The sequence below is a fragment of the Astatotilapia calliptera genome, chromosome 19 (assembly GCF_964374335.1).
Source record: "Astatotilapia calliptera chromosome 19, fAstCal68.1, whole genome shotgun sequence".
Classification (NCBI taxonomy): Eukaryota; Metazoa; Chordata; class Actinopteri; order Cichliformes; family Cichlidae; genus Astatotilapia; species Astatotilapia calliptera.
Window position 1 is genome coordinate 23,514,800 of NC_137440.1, and position 20,565 is coordinate 23,535,364.

At 41.0% G+C, this 20,565-nt stretch overlaps 1 protein-coding gene across 3 annotated transcripts; it reads left to right on the forward strand.

Moving 5' to 3' along the window:
* The first annotated feature begins 1,680 nt into the window (after positions 1–1,680).
* On the forward strand, positions 1,681–17,521 carry keap1a (kelch-like ECH-associated protein 1a). 3 transcript variants are annotated; one of them, XM_026151929.2, is made up of 12 exons: positions 1,681–2,574; positions 7,374–8,232; positions 10,441–10,640; positions 10,731–10,887; positions 11,763–11,855; positions 12,028–12,174; positions 12,312–12,418; positions 13,135–13,264; positions 13,603–13,799; positions 15,402–15,607; positions 16,084–16,260; positions 16,860–17,521. In XM_026151929.2, the coding sequence occupies exons 2-12, from the start codon at positions 8,020–8,022 to the stop codon at positions 17,039–17,041; spliced, it is 1,809 nt and encodes a 602-aa protein (XP_026007714.1). In that variant the 5' UTR covers positions 1,681–2,574; positions 7,374–8,019; the 3' UTR covers positions 17,042–17,521. The 3 variants fall into 3 exon arrangements, with proteins under 3 accessions (XP_026007714.1, XP_026007713.1, XP_080149559.1); XM_026151928.2 differs by having other exon boundaries at positions 1,681–2,467; XM_080293433.1 differs by having other exon boundaries at positions 1,681–2,366.
* Positions 17,522–20,565: the final 3,044 nt, after the last annotated feature.

Consider the following 20,565-nt stretch of genomic DNA (forward strand, 5'->3'; position numbering starts at 1 on the left):
CTTGGAGATCTTGTCAAAACTGATGAAATTATGAATCCAGAAAAATAACATCAGCATTTGATCCACCATGCAAAACCATCTGAAAAGCATTTGATTGGTAATTGCTTCATTTTTCAGCATGACAGTGATCCCAAATATGCTAATGCAGTAACAGTATACCCAGATAGAAGAAAACACAATGAAAGTCACCGATTGGCCTTCCCTGAGTCCAGACGACAACATTATTGAAGCAGTGTGAGATCATCTTGATACTGAATAGAACAAAAGGCAGCCAACACCCAAAGAGCTTTGAATGTTCTCGAAGAAGCCTGGAGAACTGAAGACTATAAAGAAGTTACAGCAAAGCTGGAAGTGTGCCTAAGAGTTCAGGCTGAATAAACGTACTGAGAATTGTACAAACTCTTGTTTTTGCCTCATGTCCTGCACTTTCATTTGCATTTCCATGTTTCAATGACCTGTTTCTCAATTTCCTAGAAAATATAATGACATGAGGGATAGTCCAATGACCTGAAAAACCCTGATAAGCCACTTCCAGAATCTCCCCTGTTGTGTTTTTTTCTCCTATGATACCATACAAGATACCCAAACAATTTATCATTTTAATGCCTTGTTAGGACTCCAGAGATTGTTTTGTGCTATTTAGAAGAGTCCGATCATGGACTTGCTAAGGGTAAGCCTAATTGTTTGAAGCACATTAAAATATCAATTATCTATTTCTCTATGCAGACTGGTTCTTTTTATCATGGCACACATTCTTTTTCTTGAACTAGGCTGAGGTACATTGACCTCTTTCTGTGTTCAAAAGACTCAGAAAACAAAGGAGAGCATTATAAAAACTGGAAAGTCATTTAACAGGCGTCATCACACTTGCTAGAGAATTCTTTTCTTTCTTACTTGTGTCCAAACATATTGTTGTCCTTACACTTCTGTGAAACAATGGTCCTTTCTTCTTGGGACAGCTCTGTCGTCACACATACAGTTGTGGACAGCGGTTTACACACTCATCATGGGCATGAAGGTCAGCTTTGGGCTTTGAATGATTTCTTTGAACTGTTCTTTTTCCAGGGTGGACTGAGTGCATACCACAACAAGTTGCACCTCAACCAAAAACATTTGGGAACTATCAACAAGTTTCTGGTACTTCTGGCTGGATATTTAATCACTCTTCTTGATTCTGAATAGGAATGAGGCTGGGGCTTTGGGAAGGCCATTCAATAACCTTAATATTATCCTTCTGTATCCTTTCCAAAATCAGTTTTGATGTATATTTGGGATCATAGTCCTGCTAAAACACATAATCAAGTATCTCCTTTTCCACAAAGATCGTCTAAAACAGCCCAGACAAAATTATTGTCAACCCTTACATGGGGTGACATGTGGACATTTCATTTCAATCAGACAAGCATGAAAAAGACAAAAGAAATAACCCCAAGCATGGTTAAAGTAAAGGCTTAAATAACCTCTGTCTCTGTGCTGACAGTTAAATTATCAGGAAGTATAAAGTCAACGAGTCCACAACCACCTCAGCTAGACGGGGAAAATAGAAACAAAAAACTGTCCACAGGCTGAACAGAGGGAAACCTTCAAAACAAGTTTCTAAGATTAAAGTAATCCTGAGGAATTATAGAGAATGGACACATAAAGGAGCTCGATAGCTCAAAAAGCATGCAGGTTTTTTTCTGTTTTTTTGTATAGATGTAACAAATGACATCCTTTTTTGATATGACATATCTTAGCATAACATAACGACGCAGGGATTTATTGAAACTCAAAGCCTGCATCTAATAGCGCCAAAGAATAAAGAAAACAGCTGACCATTCTACCATGGGCCCTGATTTTAATCCATCTGAACGAACTGCAGGAAATGTTGTGGATTTCCTCTGCAGCTCACTCTCCTGAGAGAGAGAGAGAGAGAGAGAGAGTGTGTGTGTGTGAGAGAGTTTCGGGTTGTTGGATAAAAGATATGCTGTTGTTATTCTCGCTGAAGCGTGTTTCATCTGCGTAACTATTATCTAATTCCTGAAGCCGCTGTCCTGCCCCAGTCAAAGTTCAGTTTCACTTTGAGGAATGCGGCGTCCGACTAGTTGCCGTGTAGGTCTGAACATGCGTAGTTATTGCCCCGCACAATGTTTGCGGAGTGAAAAGTTGCAGTGTCATGTTGGTGTATATTCCTCCTCCCCCAACACCAGCACCACCAACAGCACTACAGCCTTTGGACGTCGGCCCTCAGCGACTCAGAGCATCGACGAAGTTCACAAGTGCACATTTGTCCCTTTGACGTGGAGGACGAGATATCAGCGGGTTTCCTGGTAGGACGGAGAGATCTGTGCAGAGAAACACCGGCGAACACTTATCGTGCTGATTGGGCAAGTCTTGCGTAACTTGTTTGAGTTGGCTTCTGTGTGAATGCGCCCCGTTCTCTTGCGACGGAGGAGTTTTAGCGGCTGCCGACCAGGTGTTTTTGTAGGTAAGTGAATCTGCAGCTGTTGGAGAATAAAACCAGCGCGGACGCGCCCTTCGGTTGGGGGGAGAGAGGAAAGGGGGATCGCTGTGATGTGTTTAAAGACGGTTCTCGTGAGTTTGTGATCCTCCAGCAGCACTCCTGACATCACTATTCCGACATTAGCAACGTTCACGGACAGGCTGATCCCTCGGCTGGGGTAGTTTGTACGGTTCTTGTTGAGCAGTGGAGTTTATTTCCTCTCCTGGTGCGCAGACTCTTAAAGGGGAATTGAAACGTTTGCTTTGTCGCCTTTGCATGCGGAGCGCTGAATGCTGCTGCTGTTGTGCCTTTTATTTGTTTTTGGTTTTGCAGATAAAATCAAATATATTTTGACTAAATTGCAAAATTCAAATAGAATCCGGTGGAATTTTGTTTAGGCGGTTTGATTTTAAAAAGTTGTTTATTGTTCAGGACCAGTCAAACGTAGGGATATTTACTTGATATTAGTTCTCTAAATCATTCTTTTGACGCAAGAAAATGTTAAAGAGGTCTCTATTGCTGTGCTTCTGCATTTTAAACGTAGATCCGGTGGCCATAGTTCGTTTTCTTGATTCGTTTATTCAGAAAAAGCTAACAGTCCCCAGACCAGTTTTAAATCATATAAAAAATAAAAATGTTGTCGACCTTTTAAAAAGGAAATTCCATAAAATGAATAAAAGTAGATACAATTTTTAAAGAAATAACTGTAGTTCAATTTCCCGTTGAGTAATTAATTGAATAAGGGAATGATAAATGCAAGTTTGTTGATTAATTTGCGAATCCGCGTAATTTTATAATAAGAAGAAGATGAAAGGGGGGAAAGGCTACACAAGTCCCAAAAGAGCATGCTTTTTAGGATAACAAGCTATTTTCCTACACGTTCCACAACAGGCTTGATGTGTATTTATTGTTTCTGTCTCTGGTTGAATGGCACACACAAATAAATTGTAGCTCTTTTTCAAATATTTTAGGCTGTGTAGCACTTGGCCAGGGTTTCTGTTTATTGAACTTCCTTACAAGAAGCTTGGGAACTACTTATTTCCTAAATTTCACCACCTCCAGTGTGTCAACTGTTTTTCCTCTAAAGGGGGGGAATGTGATCAGTGCTCTCTGTTCACCAGCAAGATTACACAAAATATCTTAGGCTGAATGTCATGACACTCGCTAAAGTGTGGGAGTGCAAGCAAAGGGAGAACCTGTTCAGTTTAGCTGGAGATCTGCATCCCTCTCAAATGTGAGAAATGAGGCACTGGTGTTGTCTGATTTTCTAAATGATGTCCATTAGACTCTTTAATAGGTCAAATACACATTAACGCAGATATCTAATCCACCAATCAAATGGCAGAAGCTTGGTGCGTTCGGGCATCTAGACATGGTCAAACTGAAGTCCAAAGCGAGCATCAGATGGGGGGGGGGGAAAGGTGATTTAAGTGACTTTGAACGTGGTGTGGTTATTGGTGGAGATAGGTTGGTCTGAGTATTTCAAAAACTGCTGATCTGCTGAGATTTTCCACTCAACCATCTTTAGGTTTTTCACAGAATGGTCAGGAAAAAGGATGATGTCCAGTGAGCGTGAGTCTTCTCTGCCTTGTTGATTCAAGAGGAGAATGGCCAGACTACTTCGAACTGATAGGAAAGCAACAGTAACTCAAATAAAAATAACATAGCAACTGTGTAGAGGTGCTATCTTATCCAGAGAGAGAGAGAGAGTACACATTAAATGAATGATCACATCTGGAAATAGGCCTACTTCCTTTGGTTTAGGTGAGGGTGCTCTGTGCAGAAAGCAGGATACATGGCATTCACTTCCTTGGACAGTTACCTGCACTGTTCACACATAGGTGCAATCGAACATCGCACGGACATTGGTTAGACTTTGTGTTATCACATGCACTGGTCTACAAAATTCAAGCTTGCACAGCGGAACTTGCTTACGAGTGGGTTTTTTGTTTTTTTTTTCTTCCTTGTTGGGCTGTTATGGCTGAGTTAACAGATGTTTCAATTTTTTTAAAACACTACAATCATCCCGTGGCATTCAACTCCAGTCTTCCTCTTTTTTTCCTTTTCTTTTTTTTCAGAAAATGTGCTTTTGTCATCATCAACATTTGTCTCGAGAAAAGTCAATGGTGACACGAAAGATGACACAGCAGAGGCGCTTTTGTCACTACTGTTACAAAACATTTCGAAGGATGTGCACTCATTACAGCTCAGCAGTTTAGGACGATATTTATTTCAGTTTTAATCTGTTTAAAAAGGTCGTTTTGAAATAAGTAATTCAATAACATTTCTAAACAGGAAATTTGCCATAAGTGCTGACTGCACCAGTTACTCTACTGTTCGGGATGTACGGAAGCAATCTGTAAATGGTTAACTGTCTGCCCCATTTGTTTCTTCTCAGAAATTCTGCACTAAGAATGGCGTGTGATTTATGAAAAGCAAACTCATCTGCAGCCGGAATCAGTGGCTTCAATGCTTCTCTTTGTTTTTAGTGTCAAAAGTATGATATCATCTGACAAAAAACTGCTTTTAAAGAAAAAGGAAGAAAGAAACTCCTTAAATCAAATTGAGATATTTGATTTAAGGAGTTTCTAAATGCAACTAAACTAAACTGCACTCCCACTGCGGTGCTACCGGTGAGGACCTCGGTCAAACAGAACCTTCATATCTAGCTAGAATCAATAAACTGGTCAGACCAAGTGTCATATCAGCGTTACTGTTTTACTCCCTCCTCGAGTGGACTTCCCCCTCTTATCTTTTTTTTTTCTCCATCATTTTACTGTCATCAGTGTGTGCTTCCCTGAAAATCTCATTTTTTCTGCCCTACCCCCCCTTTGTCTGACACATTGGGTCATATGACCAGCAAGCAGGCTGACTAACTGTAGGCTGAGATGTGAGGTAGCTGGTGGCTGAGTAGATTTAATTGTGCAGCTCTGCAAATCCCCTTATCTCTAAACCACCTTTTGCTTTGACTTAAAAAAAAAAATCTTCCAAAATGTGTGTGGCAATAGTATTTTAATTATGCACGCGTGTTGCCAAAAAGCTGCAAATGATGACATTTTGCATATAATAGTCAAAAGGATCTTGCATGGTTTAGCCTTCAGCGGGGCCTTGATTTGTCCGCCTTAATGCTTACATGTTTAATGATTCCAAGGGTTCTCACACAGACAAATGCACTATATCTACCAGGCAAGATAACAAAAGTCCTTTCTTCATCTCCACCTCATGAGCTGATTTGTTTTGCTTCAAGCTGGAGCAGCAGCAACTGACGCTGGCATGCAGGAGATTTTACTGTTTGCTTGACAAGTAGCTGATCAAGGTGTGCTGTTCTGCATAAAGACGTGTGCTACAAAATAATTGCTTTTGTCTTTTATTTACTTGCATTTTTTCATAATTTGACAGCTTAATGCATTAATTCTTCTAATTATCTTTAAACCTGTTACACAAAACCTTTTGCATATCTCTTACATAAGACGTAAATAAGTTTGTAAGTTGAGAGGACACCCTGTAGCAAAAACAAAACTTTGGGCAAACAAATTGGCCTCCAGACGAATGGCAGTCACTCACGCTTCCACCATTGCTTGGTCTTTAGTGTCAGTGATTTCAGTGAGGCAAATGCCTGATGTTTGAGCTTACTGACCAGACCTCGTCCAAGTTTCTGATTTTAGATTAATTCTGATAGGGTATGGCCACACCTAAGGCTTTTTCGCTATCTGTTTGATAGGTTTATTTTGGGCTGCTGCCCCCGCGACCCGGCCCCGGATAAAGCGGATGAAGATGGATGGATTATTTTGGTTTATCAGGCTAATCAAAAATATAGCGAACTTAAACATTACAACTTAAACATTTAAATCGCATATTGAGAGTTTCAGTGAAAGATGCGAAATGCAAGTTCGATTTTTTGAGCCTCTCAAACAGGGAGCTATGTATAAAAATGAACAATTCCTGAATAGTTAATGCAAAATCTTTGGTGAACATCTTGAATTAAAGTCATAAATATGCACTTCAATCGAAGCTTAATGGTTTGATTTTAAATTTACTTAAATAGTGGATTAAAAAATACAAAACAAAATAAAATAAGCGTCATTCTCTGAACATGTATAGACCAATCTGGCAGGTCAGTATTACGTTAAAATAGCAAGATATACCACATACATCAAAATATGCAAGTTAAAAATTAGCATGTGCCTGATGACTCATTTGGATAGATCAAAGTTGCTTTTTTTTTTTTCTTTTAATAACTATATTTAATTATTATCCTCAGGTAGCATGATAAAAATCTATATATACTATAGGGGAAGCTGAAGGACTCTCACTCAGGCTTACTGGTGGTTCTAAACTGGTCATGGGTGTACCCCACCTCCTGCCCTGTGACAACAGTTTAAAAAAAGTTTAAGGACAATGATCACAATAGCTTGAAAGTCATTATCTGGTTGTGTAATTTCACTTCTCTTAAATATCAGTCCTAACAAATCTGTATTTAGCCAGATGTCACTCTATGAGGATAAAATATCACATTTAGTCATATGGAAGTCAAAAATGAAATCAAGCAATAGAAATTAAATAACACAAAAACAAAAAAGTACAAGGATAACTGGTTTATATGCAGACTGTTAACCTGCAGTTATGAAAATCTTAGAAGAAATCACAAACACAGTGATTATTTCCTCGGCTGAAAGCTGTGTCATAAAGCAGTTCGTCACAACACGTTTTTTTCGGATTCATTTGTAAGGAAGTGAAACCCACAGTGTGTCACAGTAACACACCCACATACGCATAAGAAAAAAATGCCATATCTGGAGATCTTGATTATATTTGCTTCTTTTTAAATCACTGAAAAACTCTCAGCTTTCCTAACACCCCCCCTCTCTCTGTTTTACCCTCTTCTCTCCAGGATAAGCATCACATGAGTTGAAGAAGAATCCCTGCTATGATACAACTGATTGCAGTTGCACACATGTGCCAACCGCTTCCTTTTTTCATGTAAAAACGCTAAATGGCAGAAGACGTTGGAAAACGTCAGAATGGACTACTTTGAAAAGCCTGAATTCTTTCAAATCCGGACCAAAAGTAATTTCATGATCGTTGCTTTTGCTTTGGGAACTGTGTGACACAAATATTGTCAGTCATGTCAGATGGGGCAGGATACGTGGCTGAGCGAGCCTTATGTGGTTCACCGTCAGTTTACAAATACGGTTCCTTGCTGTATTTCTGCAGAGAAACGCATGACTTGAGCTTAATTTTTGCAGCATCTGGACATCTTACTTCGCCTGCTGGCTGTAGCAGTGATCACCGATGGAATGTACTATTACACAGGGGGTTGTCGACATGCTAAAAGACTATTTTTGTGTTGAATGTTTTTTGGCAAAATGGAGGAACTGAGGATACTTGCACACTGTAGCCTTTACCTACTGATGAGTTGAAGACCAAAGGAACTTTCTCTGTTGAAAGTTTGAATCCAATGGGATAAGAACTAAAAACGTTTGACTGTAAAAGACTGTATCACTGAAAAACTAGATCTAAAGTGCTTTCTCCCCATAATGCACTGCCCTAAAAAGAAGAAACGTCCAACATGCGACTCAGATTTCTCAGCTATTGTGGTTCCCTCTATGCGTGGGTCTGGATATCTTGACTACACCGTCGAGAACCATGCTTCAAGGGCCCTGAAGGCCATGGATGAGTTCCGGCAGAACGAACTGCTGTGTGATCTGGTGCTGCATGTCACATACAAGGAGAGGACAGTCGACTTCAAGGTAATGGGTCGTGTTTGAAGTTTTAGAATCATAGTGTAGTTTGTGTTGTTGGGTTATTTTTTTTTATGACAATTTAAATTTAATACAAAGGTCAGCATTTAAAAAGTGCTGCTGAAAAACAACGCGCAGTGACAGCAAGTTTTTCCATTTACATTTTAGAAACTTGCAAAGTGCACGCCAAATATAATAAAAGGCTCTCGGACAAGTTAAATATATAAGAAAATAATTATTCAAAATGATTCATATTAATGTGAACCCATTTTTTTTAAAAGCGTAAATAAATTAAAAAAACAATTTGCAAATCTTATAAACCGCATTTTACTCACAATAGAACGCAGAAAACATCAAATGCTCAAACTGAGTAATTGGACCATTTGTAAGATGGTATTTTGAATTCGATGGCAGCAACATGTCTCTAAAAAAGGACAGGGCCATGTTTACCACAGTGTAGCATCACCTCTTCTTTTAACAACACTCATTACGCCTCTGTGAGCTGAGGAGATCAGCTGCTGAACCTTTGGGAGATACCTTGTTCCATTCTTGTCTGATATAGATTCCACCTGCTTGTCAGTCTTGGGTCGTCTTTGTCATATTATCTCATTTCATGTTTTCAGTGCAGGCAGACCAGTGTAGCACCCAGACTCTTCTACTATGAAGCCATGCAGTTGGAATAGATTCCATATGCAGTTTCGCGTTGTCTCGCTGAAATATGCAAGCCCTTCCTAAAAAAGACGTCATCAGAATGGGAGCATATGTAACCTCTATACATCTTCCAGCATTGATGGTGCCTTGCCAGATGTTTGATCTGGCTATTTCACAGGCACTAATGCACCCTGATATCATCAGAGATCCATTAAAATGAGCTTTGGTCAAACGGGATGTGTGTGGATCATGTTCACATATGGTGCCTTTGCACTATCCAACCCCCCACCCCCAATACAAGAAGGTGTGGTACCACCTCTCTGTTTAAAAATTGTGAGTCTCTGTTCCTATGAGTATTACCCAGTAGGCAGGGGACGAGACATGCCCAGCTCTACCTGCTTCTCTGTCCTCCAAATGTCGTTCTTGCTTCCTTTGAAAGCATCCTTGCCAGGGTGGCCCTCTGGTCAAGCCCTCTACCTTCAGCCATACCTGTTATCAGCAGCTCTCCTCTAAATCTCTGCACTTCTTAGCCCAGTTAGTTAACATTTAGTGGTCTGGAAAAGTAGGCCCAGAGGATCTGTTAATTTTTAAGGCTAGAGTAACTTGTAAGAACCCCTTGAGCGATCTTATAATAATACACAGGTTTTAACCTTTACTTTTTCACAAGGGATTAAAAAGGAAATGTCCACAATTTAGACTTTTTGAATGCAGGATATTTAATTTACGCAATTTAGCAGTAGCAAAGCAAAAGCCAAATTAAATAAATTATACTTAATAATAATTACTTAAGTGATTTAATTAACAACTTTAATTAATTGCATGTTTGACTTTATAATATAACACGGAAAAAATGAGAAGAGGAAAAGCCAAGAAATATAAAAACCTATTCATGAGTCCAGAGTGTTCGGGCAGTGGTTGCTCCTCTGGCATTTCTTGCTGTAATTTCTAATTGTGGACTCCCAGGGCCAGATGTTTACTGCCTATCACAAAGAAACTAGAGCAAGAACAGCTTTGACTGTTCCTAGGAGCCCTCTTTTATCCTCTTTTGCTCTTTTTGGTGTCTACAATCTCCTTATTTTAAGTCACACCCTATTGCTTCTCACTCTCTCTGGGACATTTCACATACAAGATTTAAAGCCAAATTCAAACATCAAAACCACTCCATCACAATGGTTTCTTCTTTTCTATGTTGTACTTCAACGTGACCTATCATTAGCTCCATCACGAATGACTATTCAGTCACGTATGAATATACTTCCCTTCATGTCTCATGCAGTTTATGCTATTTTACTTCAGTGGGATTTATCATTAGCTCAGTCACTGGAGACACTAATCTGCCAAGGTCGAAGCTGAATCGCACTCACACACACAAAATCCACACATTAGAACAATTGTCATTACTCTAACTACGTTTCATTTTCAGCCTTTTGTTCTCCCAGTTCCAACTTCCTTTTTGTTGCTGCCGTCTAATTCAAAATGAGCTCATAATTTTTCTTGGATCGCTTGTCATTCAGTTGTTGAGCACATTTCCAGTGTTTCATTATCATCACAACCTTTTTCTTTCAGGTTCACAAAGTTGTGCTGGCCTCCTGTAGCTCCTACTTCAGAGCCATGTTTACCAGCAGCTTCAAGGAGTGTCACGCTTCGGAGGTCACCCTGCGTGATGTCTGCCCTGAGGTGGTCGGGAGACTTATTGACTTTGCCTACACCTCTCACATAACAGTGGGAGAAAAGTGTGTATTGCATGTGCTTTTGGCTGCTATGAGGTAAACATATTTTAGATCCAGACCACTGTGTTAAGTCATATTTTGAGGTGAAGACTATAATGCTCCTCTGCTTCTTTTACATCCTGCAAGGTATCAGATTGAGGATGTGGCAAAGGCATGCTGCGATTATCTGATTAAACACCTAGAGCCAGCTAACGTCATTGGTATCTCCCGCTTCGCTGAGGAGATCGGTTGCACAGAACTGCATCAACAGAGTCGGGAGTACATCAATACACACTTCAGTGAGGTAACAGCACATGCAACAGCTTTACGTGCAGTTATTATTATGAGAAACTGTGTCTTTTATCTCAAATTATTCTCGCGTAGCTAAAAAGAAGTTGAGCAGAGGGCCTATTTGCACCTAGGCAAATAGATCCACTTCTGTACTTATCAGCTGAGCCTATATCTGAGCCGGGTGCAACAGCCATACTTGGGTGCATTAAAATGCCTCTCTTAACATCTATTTTCTCTCAGAGACATCTGAACAAAACCTTGTGAAACAGCACCTTTCCTATCTGTGAGCACTGGCATAGCAGGCCAAACTCCACCCAAGGGTGGAGAGCATGCGAACAAGTCCAATCTGGCAGTAACCTGTTCTGAAGACTAACTAGCTGTAGGTAGTTCAGCCAACTCAGTGGGGATGATTTTGTTAAGGCAAAGCACAAGAACTGAGAGATAACTATGGTGATAGGTGAATATATGTGGACAGGCAGACATGGGGCAGTCTTATCCCACAGAATCATCACTGTGTTTTACTTGTCCCCACATAATTATGCACAGTTTAGAGACCCACCTCACTGGCTCGTGTTCTGTTTTGTTTCTGAGCGCTTTACATAACCGAAGAACTTTGACTCAGTGTCAGTTTAATGCTTACCCAAAACCGAGCTCCACATATCTGTCTGAGTCGAGAACAAATCGAGCCCCCCTGTCACTGCCAAGCCTTTTATGTTCTTTTTGCCAATACTTATTCTGACTTCTCCTGTTGCCTTTTTCATGAAATGATGGAATCTAGCTTTTTAGTTTCTCCCGCTGCCTCATACCTGTCGACTCACATCAATGGAAGTAATACTTAAAGTTGAAAAGTAAACTGAATAAAATCCAAATGCTGCATCTGTCTTGAAGGTGACCAAAGAAGAGGAATTCTTCAGTCTTACTCACTGCCAGCTGCTGGAGCTCATCAGTCAGGACAGTCTCAAGGTGCTCTGTGAGTCTGAGGTGTGTGACCCTAAAATAAAAATCTGAAATCTGATTGAGAGCCATACAACAGGCATTTCATTCACAAATGGTATTCATTCAAAAATATACTTAAATGAATCTCCTGTTAGATTCTCTATTAGACATAAATAACAAATTGTGCATTAATATATTTGAATAAAATCCACATCAGGTGTATAAAGCCTGCACAGACTGGGTACGCTGGGATATGGAGAGCAGAGCCCCCTATTTGCATGCCCTCTTGAATGCAGTTCACATCTATGCGTTGCCGCCTAAGTTCCTGAAGAACCAGCTGCTGTCCTGTCCCATCCTCAGCAAGGTAAACCACAGCTGCACTTATAAAAACTAGTATGCTATTTTGGTATCAAAGTGTAAAAGAAAAAAAAAAAAAGCCATATGACCCATTTTTTTTCCCATATATTTTTTATTTTATTTTGTGTCCTATCTTAATTTTAGGCTAATTCCTGTAAGGACTTCCTGTCCAAAATCTTCCAGGATATGACCCTGAGGAAGCTTCCTCCTGCTCCTAATCGGGGAACTCAGTTTATCTACGTGGCCGGCGGGTAGTTATCAAACACTGTGTATGCTCAGCAAACATGTGTGACTGGCTGCAGCAAATATTTTGAGGTTCTGATTGTCATATATTAATCATTATTATCAGACAATACACTATCGTGGTAATGAGCTCAGACTGTGTTTTATCAAGAATTCAGAAAGTTGCTCAGTCTGCCATCTGGTGACTGTTGAGCAGGTTACACAGTCTGTCTTCCTTGCAGAGTAGCCCTGCTTTTTGGGCTCCTATCCATCATAGAAAAATCTGTTTTTCGACTTGGTGTTATCATAAGAGAAATCATCCTGTCTGCGTAAACTTCTAACTGATGATTGAGCTGTATTGACTTTTTTTTAATGATCATGTTGTTCTGTTTTCATAGACCTGTTTTATGGGATGATGCTGTTGTGGAAACACAGACACAATCATAGCAATCAGTGCGTATTGACATAAGGAAGAGCAGATAATGACTGGAGTATTATTTTCACATTTCCTACTGATTAAGACTAAATTTTGAGACCAGCTTTGCATGCATACATGAATCACCATATTATATCTTTGGCATTTGTGCCTCTATATGACAAGATCCTTTATATCCTTTTTAACCTTTATACAAATAACAAACAAAGGATTCAAAGTTATGTCACAAGCTCTCATGAAAAGCTGTTTATTTACTCTGGACATTCATCTTAGTAACTAGCCAGTCACTACTTTCTTTTGTCTGTTCAGATACCGGCAGCATTCTCTGGCATCCATGGAGGCCTACGATCCAAGGAGGAATATTTGGATAAAACTGGCTGACATGGGGACGCCATGCAGTGGTCTGGGAGCCTGCACACTGTTTGGACTGCTCTACACTGTATGTTGCATCAGTTATCATACGGTCAATGAAATGAGCTTTAATTTGTGAACAACATGCAGAGATCAGATACAATGCAGTAAACTCAGAGTTACTCTTGCTGGACTCTTTATTCAGTACACCTGCTCAAGTCCACGTAAATTAAAATATGTAATGAGCCAATCACATGTCAGCAGCTCAATGCAGTTATGGAGATAAACATGGTCAAAACCACCTAATGAAATTCATATCAAGCATCAAAAAAGTGTTCTTAATGAAGTGGCCAGTGAGTGCGATTTCTGGGTTGTTTTTCTTTTCACTTTTCTCAACATAAACTTTTAAAGTGTTCTTAAACGCAGGTTGGAGGCAGAAACCTGTCGCTTCAAACCAACACAGAGTCCAACGCCCTGAGCTGCTACAACCCCATGACCAACCAGTGGAGCCAGCGAGCCTCCCTCAACATCCCCAGGAACCGGGTCGGGGTGGGCGTGGTGGATGGCTGCGTCTATGCTGTCGGAGGCTCCCAGGGCTCGATACACCACAACACGGTGGAAAAGTGAGACATCTCTGTGCTGTTATTTGACGATTTATGTCTTTAACTCGACACTCGAGAAGTAATTTGACTTCATTAAAGTTGTGTTTAATAAGCTGAATGTGGAAGCACAGATTTTCTTTTTAAGATGCAGATTTTTAGAAGCGCAGTTACCTCGGCGCACGTATGGGGACTGCCACCAGAGAGATTAAATGAATGGCTGCTATTCAAGCTAAAGAGCAGTCAAGAATTTGCTGGTATTCCTCTTAGCCTAATTAGACATCATAACATCAAAAACATGAGGTCGTTCAAAACATGTACAGACAAACTTCTTAGGAATGTAGATCTGGTTGCGTATACTTTACCTCTCGTTGCCGCGAGAAGGAGATATAATGCTTTCATGTAGGTTAGATTACTAACAGAAAGTCTCAAGAATGGCACTTTCTATTGATATTATTAGCTTTCTACTTCAAGTGTGACCTTAAACACTTTTTTAATAGATTGAAATGTAAAACTGTCTTAAAGATGCTAGTCAGCAGAGAATTATTAGAGCTCATCAGAAACCAGTTGGAAATCTTCTTCTGAGAAGCTGCTAAATATAATGAAAGCTGATAAAAGTATTGAGATGAAAACTGAAAGTGTAACACATCAAAGGAGACGAGAGCATTTATAGTAATCGGTGTTGGCAGCAACGGCTCTTCTCCCGAGGATGCTTCCCAAACGAATGTAAGCAACATGCCGGAGACTCGGCGGGGAGTCGTACCTCCTTGCTCCTAATTTGCCACTGTTGCGCACCTCGCTGTAGATGCAGAAATTTTAGTGATCATAGTGCAGGGCCAATGTCACAATGCGACTTGAATTTAGTGCTGCTTTTTTCTAAGGCGCGTTCCGAACATTAAAGGACAGGTGATGCAATATAAGCCACACTCCTATCAGCAGTTTTCAGCTGGAATACGACCAGTGCCAGCAACTGTGCCAACACGCTTTTAATCATTAACCAGTCAGAGTACAAGAAGTCCCGTCTGCTCATGTTGATTGTTTCTTGTTGTCATGCCTTCCATTATTTGCCTATGCAAAGAGTCCTGTGGGTTGTCATGCAAGAAATATATAGATCTAAATAAATATATTATTTCTGCTGAGAGCTAGACATGAAGATTGATATAGCTCTTGCATCTTGTTGGTAAATTACTTTAGAGGTGCTGGTAGGCAGGGTTTTTGCTTTCTTTTTTTTCCCCCATCCTTGGATTGAGCAGCTGTTTCCTCCTGCTGCCACTCTTTATCCCAAGCTGTCTTTATATTAATTCAGCCGGTTTTCTCCAAGGACACGACTGGACTTTCTTGTCTCTCTGTACGCTCACTGGTGTTGCGATAGCTTTGGCTTCAAGTACAGCTTCTTCATAGTTGCCAAACATGGTTGCCAGCTTAACCTAATCCACTTAAAGTTGACTGCTCGTGTAGACCGAGAGAGTTGCCGCGCGCAGCTGCTTCGCACCGAATCGGTTTAAAGTTTGCGGCGCTGATACATTAATTTAATTATGTCAATTGACTAATATGTAATATCATTAGGAGTTGTCAACAGATTATCATTGCACTAAGTGCTCTGCACAAATGCTGTTTGGTTTGCAGGTGGGATCCCGAGTCTAATCGCTGGACCTTTGTTTGTCCAATGTCGGTTGCTCGCCTGGGAGCCGGCGTGGCGGTGTGCGGGGGGGCCCTGTATGTAGTGGGGGGCTATGATGGACAGAACCGCTGGAACACAGCTGAGAAATATCAGCCTGACACTAACACCTGGCAACAGCTGGCTCCCATGAATACTATACGCAGCGGACTAGGTGAGTTTGTGGGCATTTCTGGCTCTTATGAGAAGCAGGTTTAGACACATTTAGTGTTTACCATTTTCACGCTTATCTTTAGTACTCTCACATAGTCTTTACTTTTTCTGACCTTTGCCCAAAATAAGGTTTCAGGCAGCTTAGTATAAAACAGGAAACAGAGGGACAGCACTAACTTTTTGCTCTCCCAAGATAATAAAATCTGACCTATCAGCACCTCAAAAAGTCACTAAGTAACATGTTATTTTTCCACTGCTCTTGCCTAACAAACAGCCCAATGTAAAACTGCAACCTGTTCTTTCTTTTTTCTTTTTTTTTTTTACACGTCTGCCTTTGTACAGATTAAAATAATTCAGATTTCTGTTAAGATGACTGTAATCATGAGAGTTGTTTCAGTCTTCTCGTCTGATGTTCTCCAAGAAACTCTGGCATGTTTATGTTGCAAATTTCATTTTTTGTGTTGTTTGTGCTTGCAGGTTTGGTGTGTGTGAACTCTTACCTGTATGCTATAGGAGGCTATGATGGGCAGAGCCAGCTGGCCACTATGGAACGCTACAACATAGCCAGGAATACGTGGGAGCAGAGGGCCTCGATGCAGTACTCTCGTAGCGCACATGGAGTCACTGTCCACCAGGGACGCATCTTCGTCTTCGGTCAGTCGGGTTTCTAATGCTTGGTATTAAGCACATTATACAACTTCATGAATCTGAAGCGATGAGTGAAAAATGTTGCTCTTATCAGTGTCATTAATGTTTACAGGATAATATATCTGTAATAAACGCTTCCACGATTTCTACTGAGTGTTGCAACACACACTTCTAAATACTGACTACTTAAGTAATTAAATCCCTCTCATTGACCGGTAGGCAGATCAGTAGGTGCTGCTCTGTTACCCTAGAGTGAGCTGCACTCTGTTTTCTTCCCAATCTGGCTCATTGACTCAGTGTTATTTAATAAAATGAAGTTAAGCGTGGTTCCGATGCTTATAGTAAACTGATATGCAGCTGGCGAATTAAATATTACATTGGGAGGAACTCATAACTGCAATCTTTTTTCTTTTTTTTTCTTTTTTTTTAAAAAGGAAAAGTTTTCTTTAAAATCTGTTTTGTAAATTAGTTCTGAAATCGCAAATAAACCCCCTAAAGACAGAATAATTAATAATTATTTATTGATGCAAATGTTTGCTAATCAGTGTGTGTGTGTGTGTGTGTGTGTGTGTGTGTGTGTGTGTGTGTGTGTGTGTCCCACTTAGGAGGTTTTAACCAACACGGCTTTCTGTCCAGCGTTGAATGCTACTGTCCCGATAGAAATGAATGGACATGTGTCACAGACATGCCCGTTGGACGCAGCGGCATGGGCGTCGCTGTTACCATGGAGCCCTGTCCCGGGAGCCTGCCTGAGGAAGATGAAGAAGAGGGAGACGCCATGGGATGAGGATGGAATCTGTTGAAGTCTCAAGTGCTGAATATACTTCCAAGTGGTGCTGCTTTTCAACAGGGGGCTGTGCATTAAATGACGATATTTCCAAATAAAAACAGCTATCCCCCCACCCGAACTGATCTCGGTTACACTGTGGAACACTGCAGATATTGACTATATGGGGACTTTGAAGAGGAAGGAATATATTTCTACATCTGCTGGGGATCAAGTGATGCAGTCAGTATATGATCGCGGCCTTGCAATCAACAAGGTGCTACTGAATTAATTACTATTTAATTAAATATTGTTCTTAACTTCTTTTTAACTCCTCAGTGTTTTGTTTAGAAGGCGAACTTATTTCTAGTTCCTCTCTACATTTGACTTCTTCATTTTGTTTCACCCAAAGCTGCCTTTTTGTTTTTAAAAAAAAAATTTTTTGCAATTAGTACACTCTGTTTCTGAAAATAAATAAATCAAATGTGTAAATGACAAAAATATTAATCATTTGCATTTCCTCATTTGCCAATTTGTTTCACTTCTTGTGTTCTCATCGGGGACTCGTGCAGCTGCGGTAGGTAACAGCAGATGCACCACCACTAGATGGTGGAATAGGTCCAATAAAAACTGTGCACCGCAACAAAAATGTCTTCTCTGGATGGACGTGCAAACGAACTCCTGTGACACTGACAGTTTAGATATGACAAAGGCTTTTTGGCTCTAAATCGACATACAGCCACCCGCCCAGGACTAAGGTATGCGAGCACTACGAGGAGTAATATCCCACTTTGATAAAGAGTATGTGTCCATGTTTTATGGCTCACAATAGTTAGAGCTAACCTGCAGAACCCTCACAAAGCCTTTATCCCAGCATTTCACAAGACAAGGCGCTGGAGTCTATACAGCATTAGTCATCGACCACAGACGTCACTTGCGTGTTTACCTATCTCTGCACTACTGTGCTCTATCTCCTCCATGGCTCACCTGCAATTATCCCAGCAGGTTACCAAAAAAAAAAAGACTATCCCAGACAGAGCTGTTATTCAAAAACAATAATCATGTTTTCTCATGAGATTTATGAAAAACCAACAAAGGGAAGAAATAAAATGTTCACATGTGTATTCTGTTGATTTCCTGAAATAACAAATGGACAGGTGATTATTGTTCTCATGTTTGTCTCCCTTTGAATGGACCTCAGATGTCAAACTCGCACGCGTTCATTATTGACAGAGCAACCTGTTGGGTAATGAACAGAGATGGAGTAGGGGTGGAGGGAAAGTGTTGCGCGTCCGGGCCTCAGTGCGAGCGGAGACATATGAGGGAGAAGAATGGCTCTTACTCACTACTTAAACCCCTGCGCCACACCAAGTGAGTCACATGGCGAACGCATGACGTAGGAGCCTCATACACATTGGATACACCCGTGTGTGTCCACACCACAAGCGCAATTCTTTTGCTTTATCTGTCACACACTCACATATGCGTGTGTGTGTGGACACTCATGCAAAACAAAGCTGGCTGTCTCTCATTCACAGGCTGTGGAAACAGATTTGCCTCAATGTGTTCATTGTCTCATGAGGGGAGGGGGAATAAAGAAAGAGATGTAGCACTGTACAGCAGGGAGATTTGTCTCCCATAGAGAGTTAGTGGAGGAAAATTAGTACGCACACAGATACAAGTCCGTCTTTTGCGCGCTCGCTGCACTAACGCCAAACAGTTGCACAACCCCAAGAGGAACTGCTAGGGGAGGGAATCTCAGTCTGATAAAACATGGGTGATGTGCTCACTGAAAAAGGCAGCTGCAAAGTGATAAGAACTGTAAAAACGGTTTTGCTCAATTATTATTTTGTCCTTCCCCACCACTAGCACCCATACCCAGAAAGAGCTGGTGAGGGGTGTCTTTATTATGCCAACAAAATCTACTTTGGCCATAAAAACATAGGTCCCAAGCCCTTTAAAATAAAGGTCCAGAGTTAAGGAATTTAGTGTTGTGTTGAGAATGCAGATTCATTGTGAAGAACACCTGAACTGATCATCAGTCACTGCATAACATAGCTGGCAACTGCGCAGCATGCTGAAGGTCCGTGTTAGATTAAAGAGTCTACAGGAGCTTAGAAATGCTTCAAGTAATGTAACACAGAGCTGGGGTTTTTTTTAAGTCTGTTCAGGGTGAAGGAAGCCTGAAGGGGCCGAAGCAGCCTGTTCCATCACTGAGTATTACAATAAGGCTTATCCTGTTGGATATGGCTTATTCGGCCTTATTCAGATCCGCACGCAGGCAGGAGGCAGAATCAAGGCTCTATAGGATCTGAAGAGGTGGGGGGCTTTAACGGCAGCGGGCCTGCTGCTAGATGTGTGTAGGTGTGACCTTGGGAAGTGATGACCTAATCAACATCCCTGCCTGCAAAGCTAATCTGTTACATTCTGAAGGATGCTCCTACGATGGAGCCATCCATGAAGGTGACATTGGTGAGCGGGCTGGTTGCGTGGAAGTGCACCTCTTAATGAGGCACGCGCAAACACATTCAAATGAGGACTACAAGTGCATGTGAGTGCTGTCCTCGTGCATGCAAACACTGCACGCATATTAGTCGTGCGAGAAAGATTCACGTTGAAACACTCATAATGAAAGTTGTGATGTTAAAAACCATTCGGTTTACATCAGCTGATGGCCCAGATGCGTGCAGCAGGTGTTTTCAGCATGGTGGTGGTTAAAAGGTCACGCTGCTTTCTCTAATCTGACCCCAAATGCTGCAGATTTTCAGCTCTGAAACATGAAATCATCTAGTTCACTACATTTTTTTTTTACCTTTTCTGTCTTCATGAGAGGACTTTTTTATGGATGTGTTGTAGTTTTCCTTATTTTTGGGGGGGGGGGCACCGCACCCAACCCCACCTCCAGGAGGTGTTCTGTTGTTGTTGCTGTTGGGCTTTTTTCCCCCAACCTGAGCTGCTGCAGACCTGGATTAAGTGTAAATTTAACAATGAGACCACCAGACATCCTCTGCATTGTCTGCATGAACAGCCTTGCCTTCTTCTCCGCGAAGCAGATGCCCTTAAGCAAGGCACGTCCTGCTGATGCAGTGGGGCTGATCAGTGAAGAACAACAACAGACTGACTGGCAAAGATGTTCGGACCGCTTGTGAACAAAATGAGTGGGAAGCTGAGCATATATACATATGTGCTGAGCCAATAACACACTGCTTTTTGAGCAGTTGCACACTCTTGTTTTAAGACCACAAAGCAAACAGGTCTTTGAGTAGCACCAGCTGAGATTATTCTTCCACATTTACCACGCTGTGTGTTATTTTGCACTGGCTTGATATGGGTGCACATGACCCCACAGCTACTATAGCTTCACCACCTGGATATTGAGTATCACCTGATGAAGATGAAAGAATCCACTGCATTCGTGACATCTGCTGGTAAAATACCTCATGATCAAACCATTAAAAGTGGGGAAACACCATTGTGTATGAGTATTTTCTGATAATCACATGAATTTATTTTAAGATTTATTTTAACAGGATGAATTAGGTGGT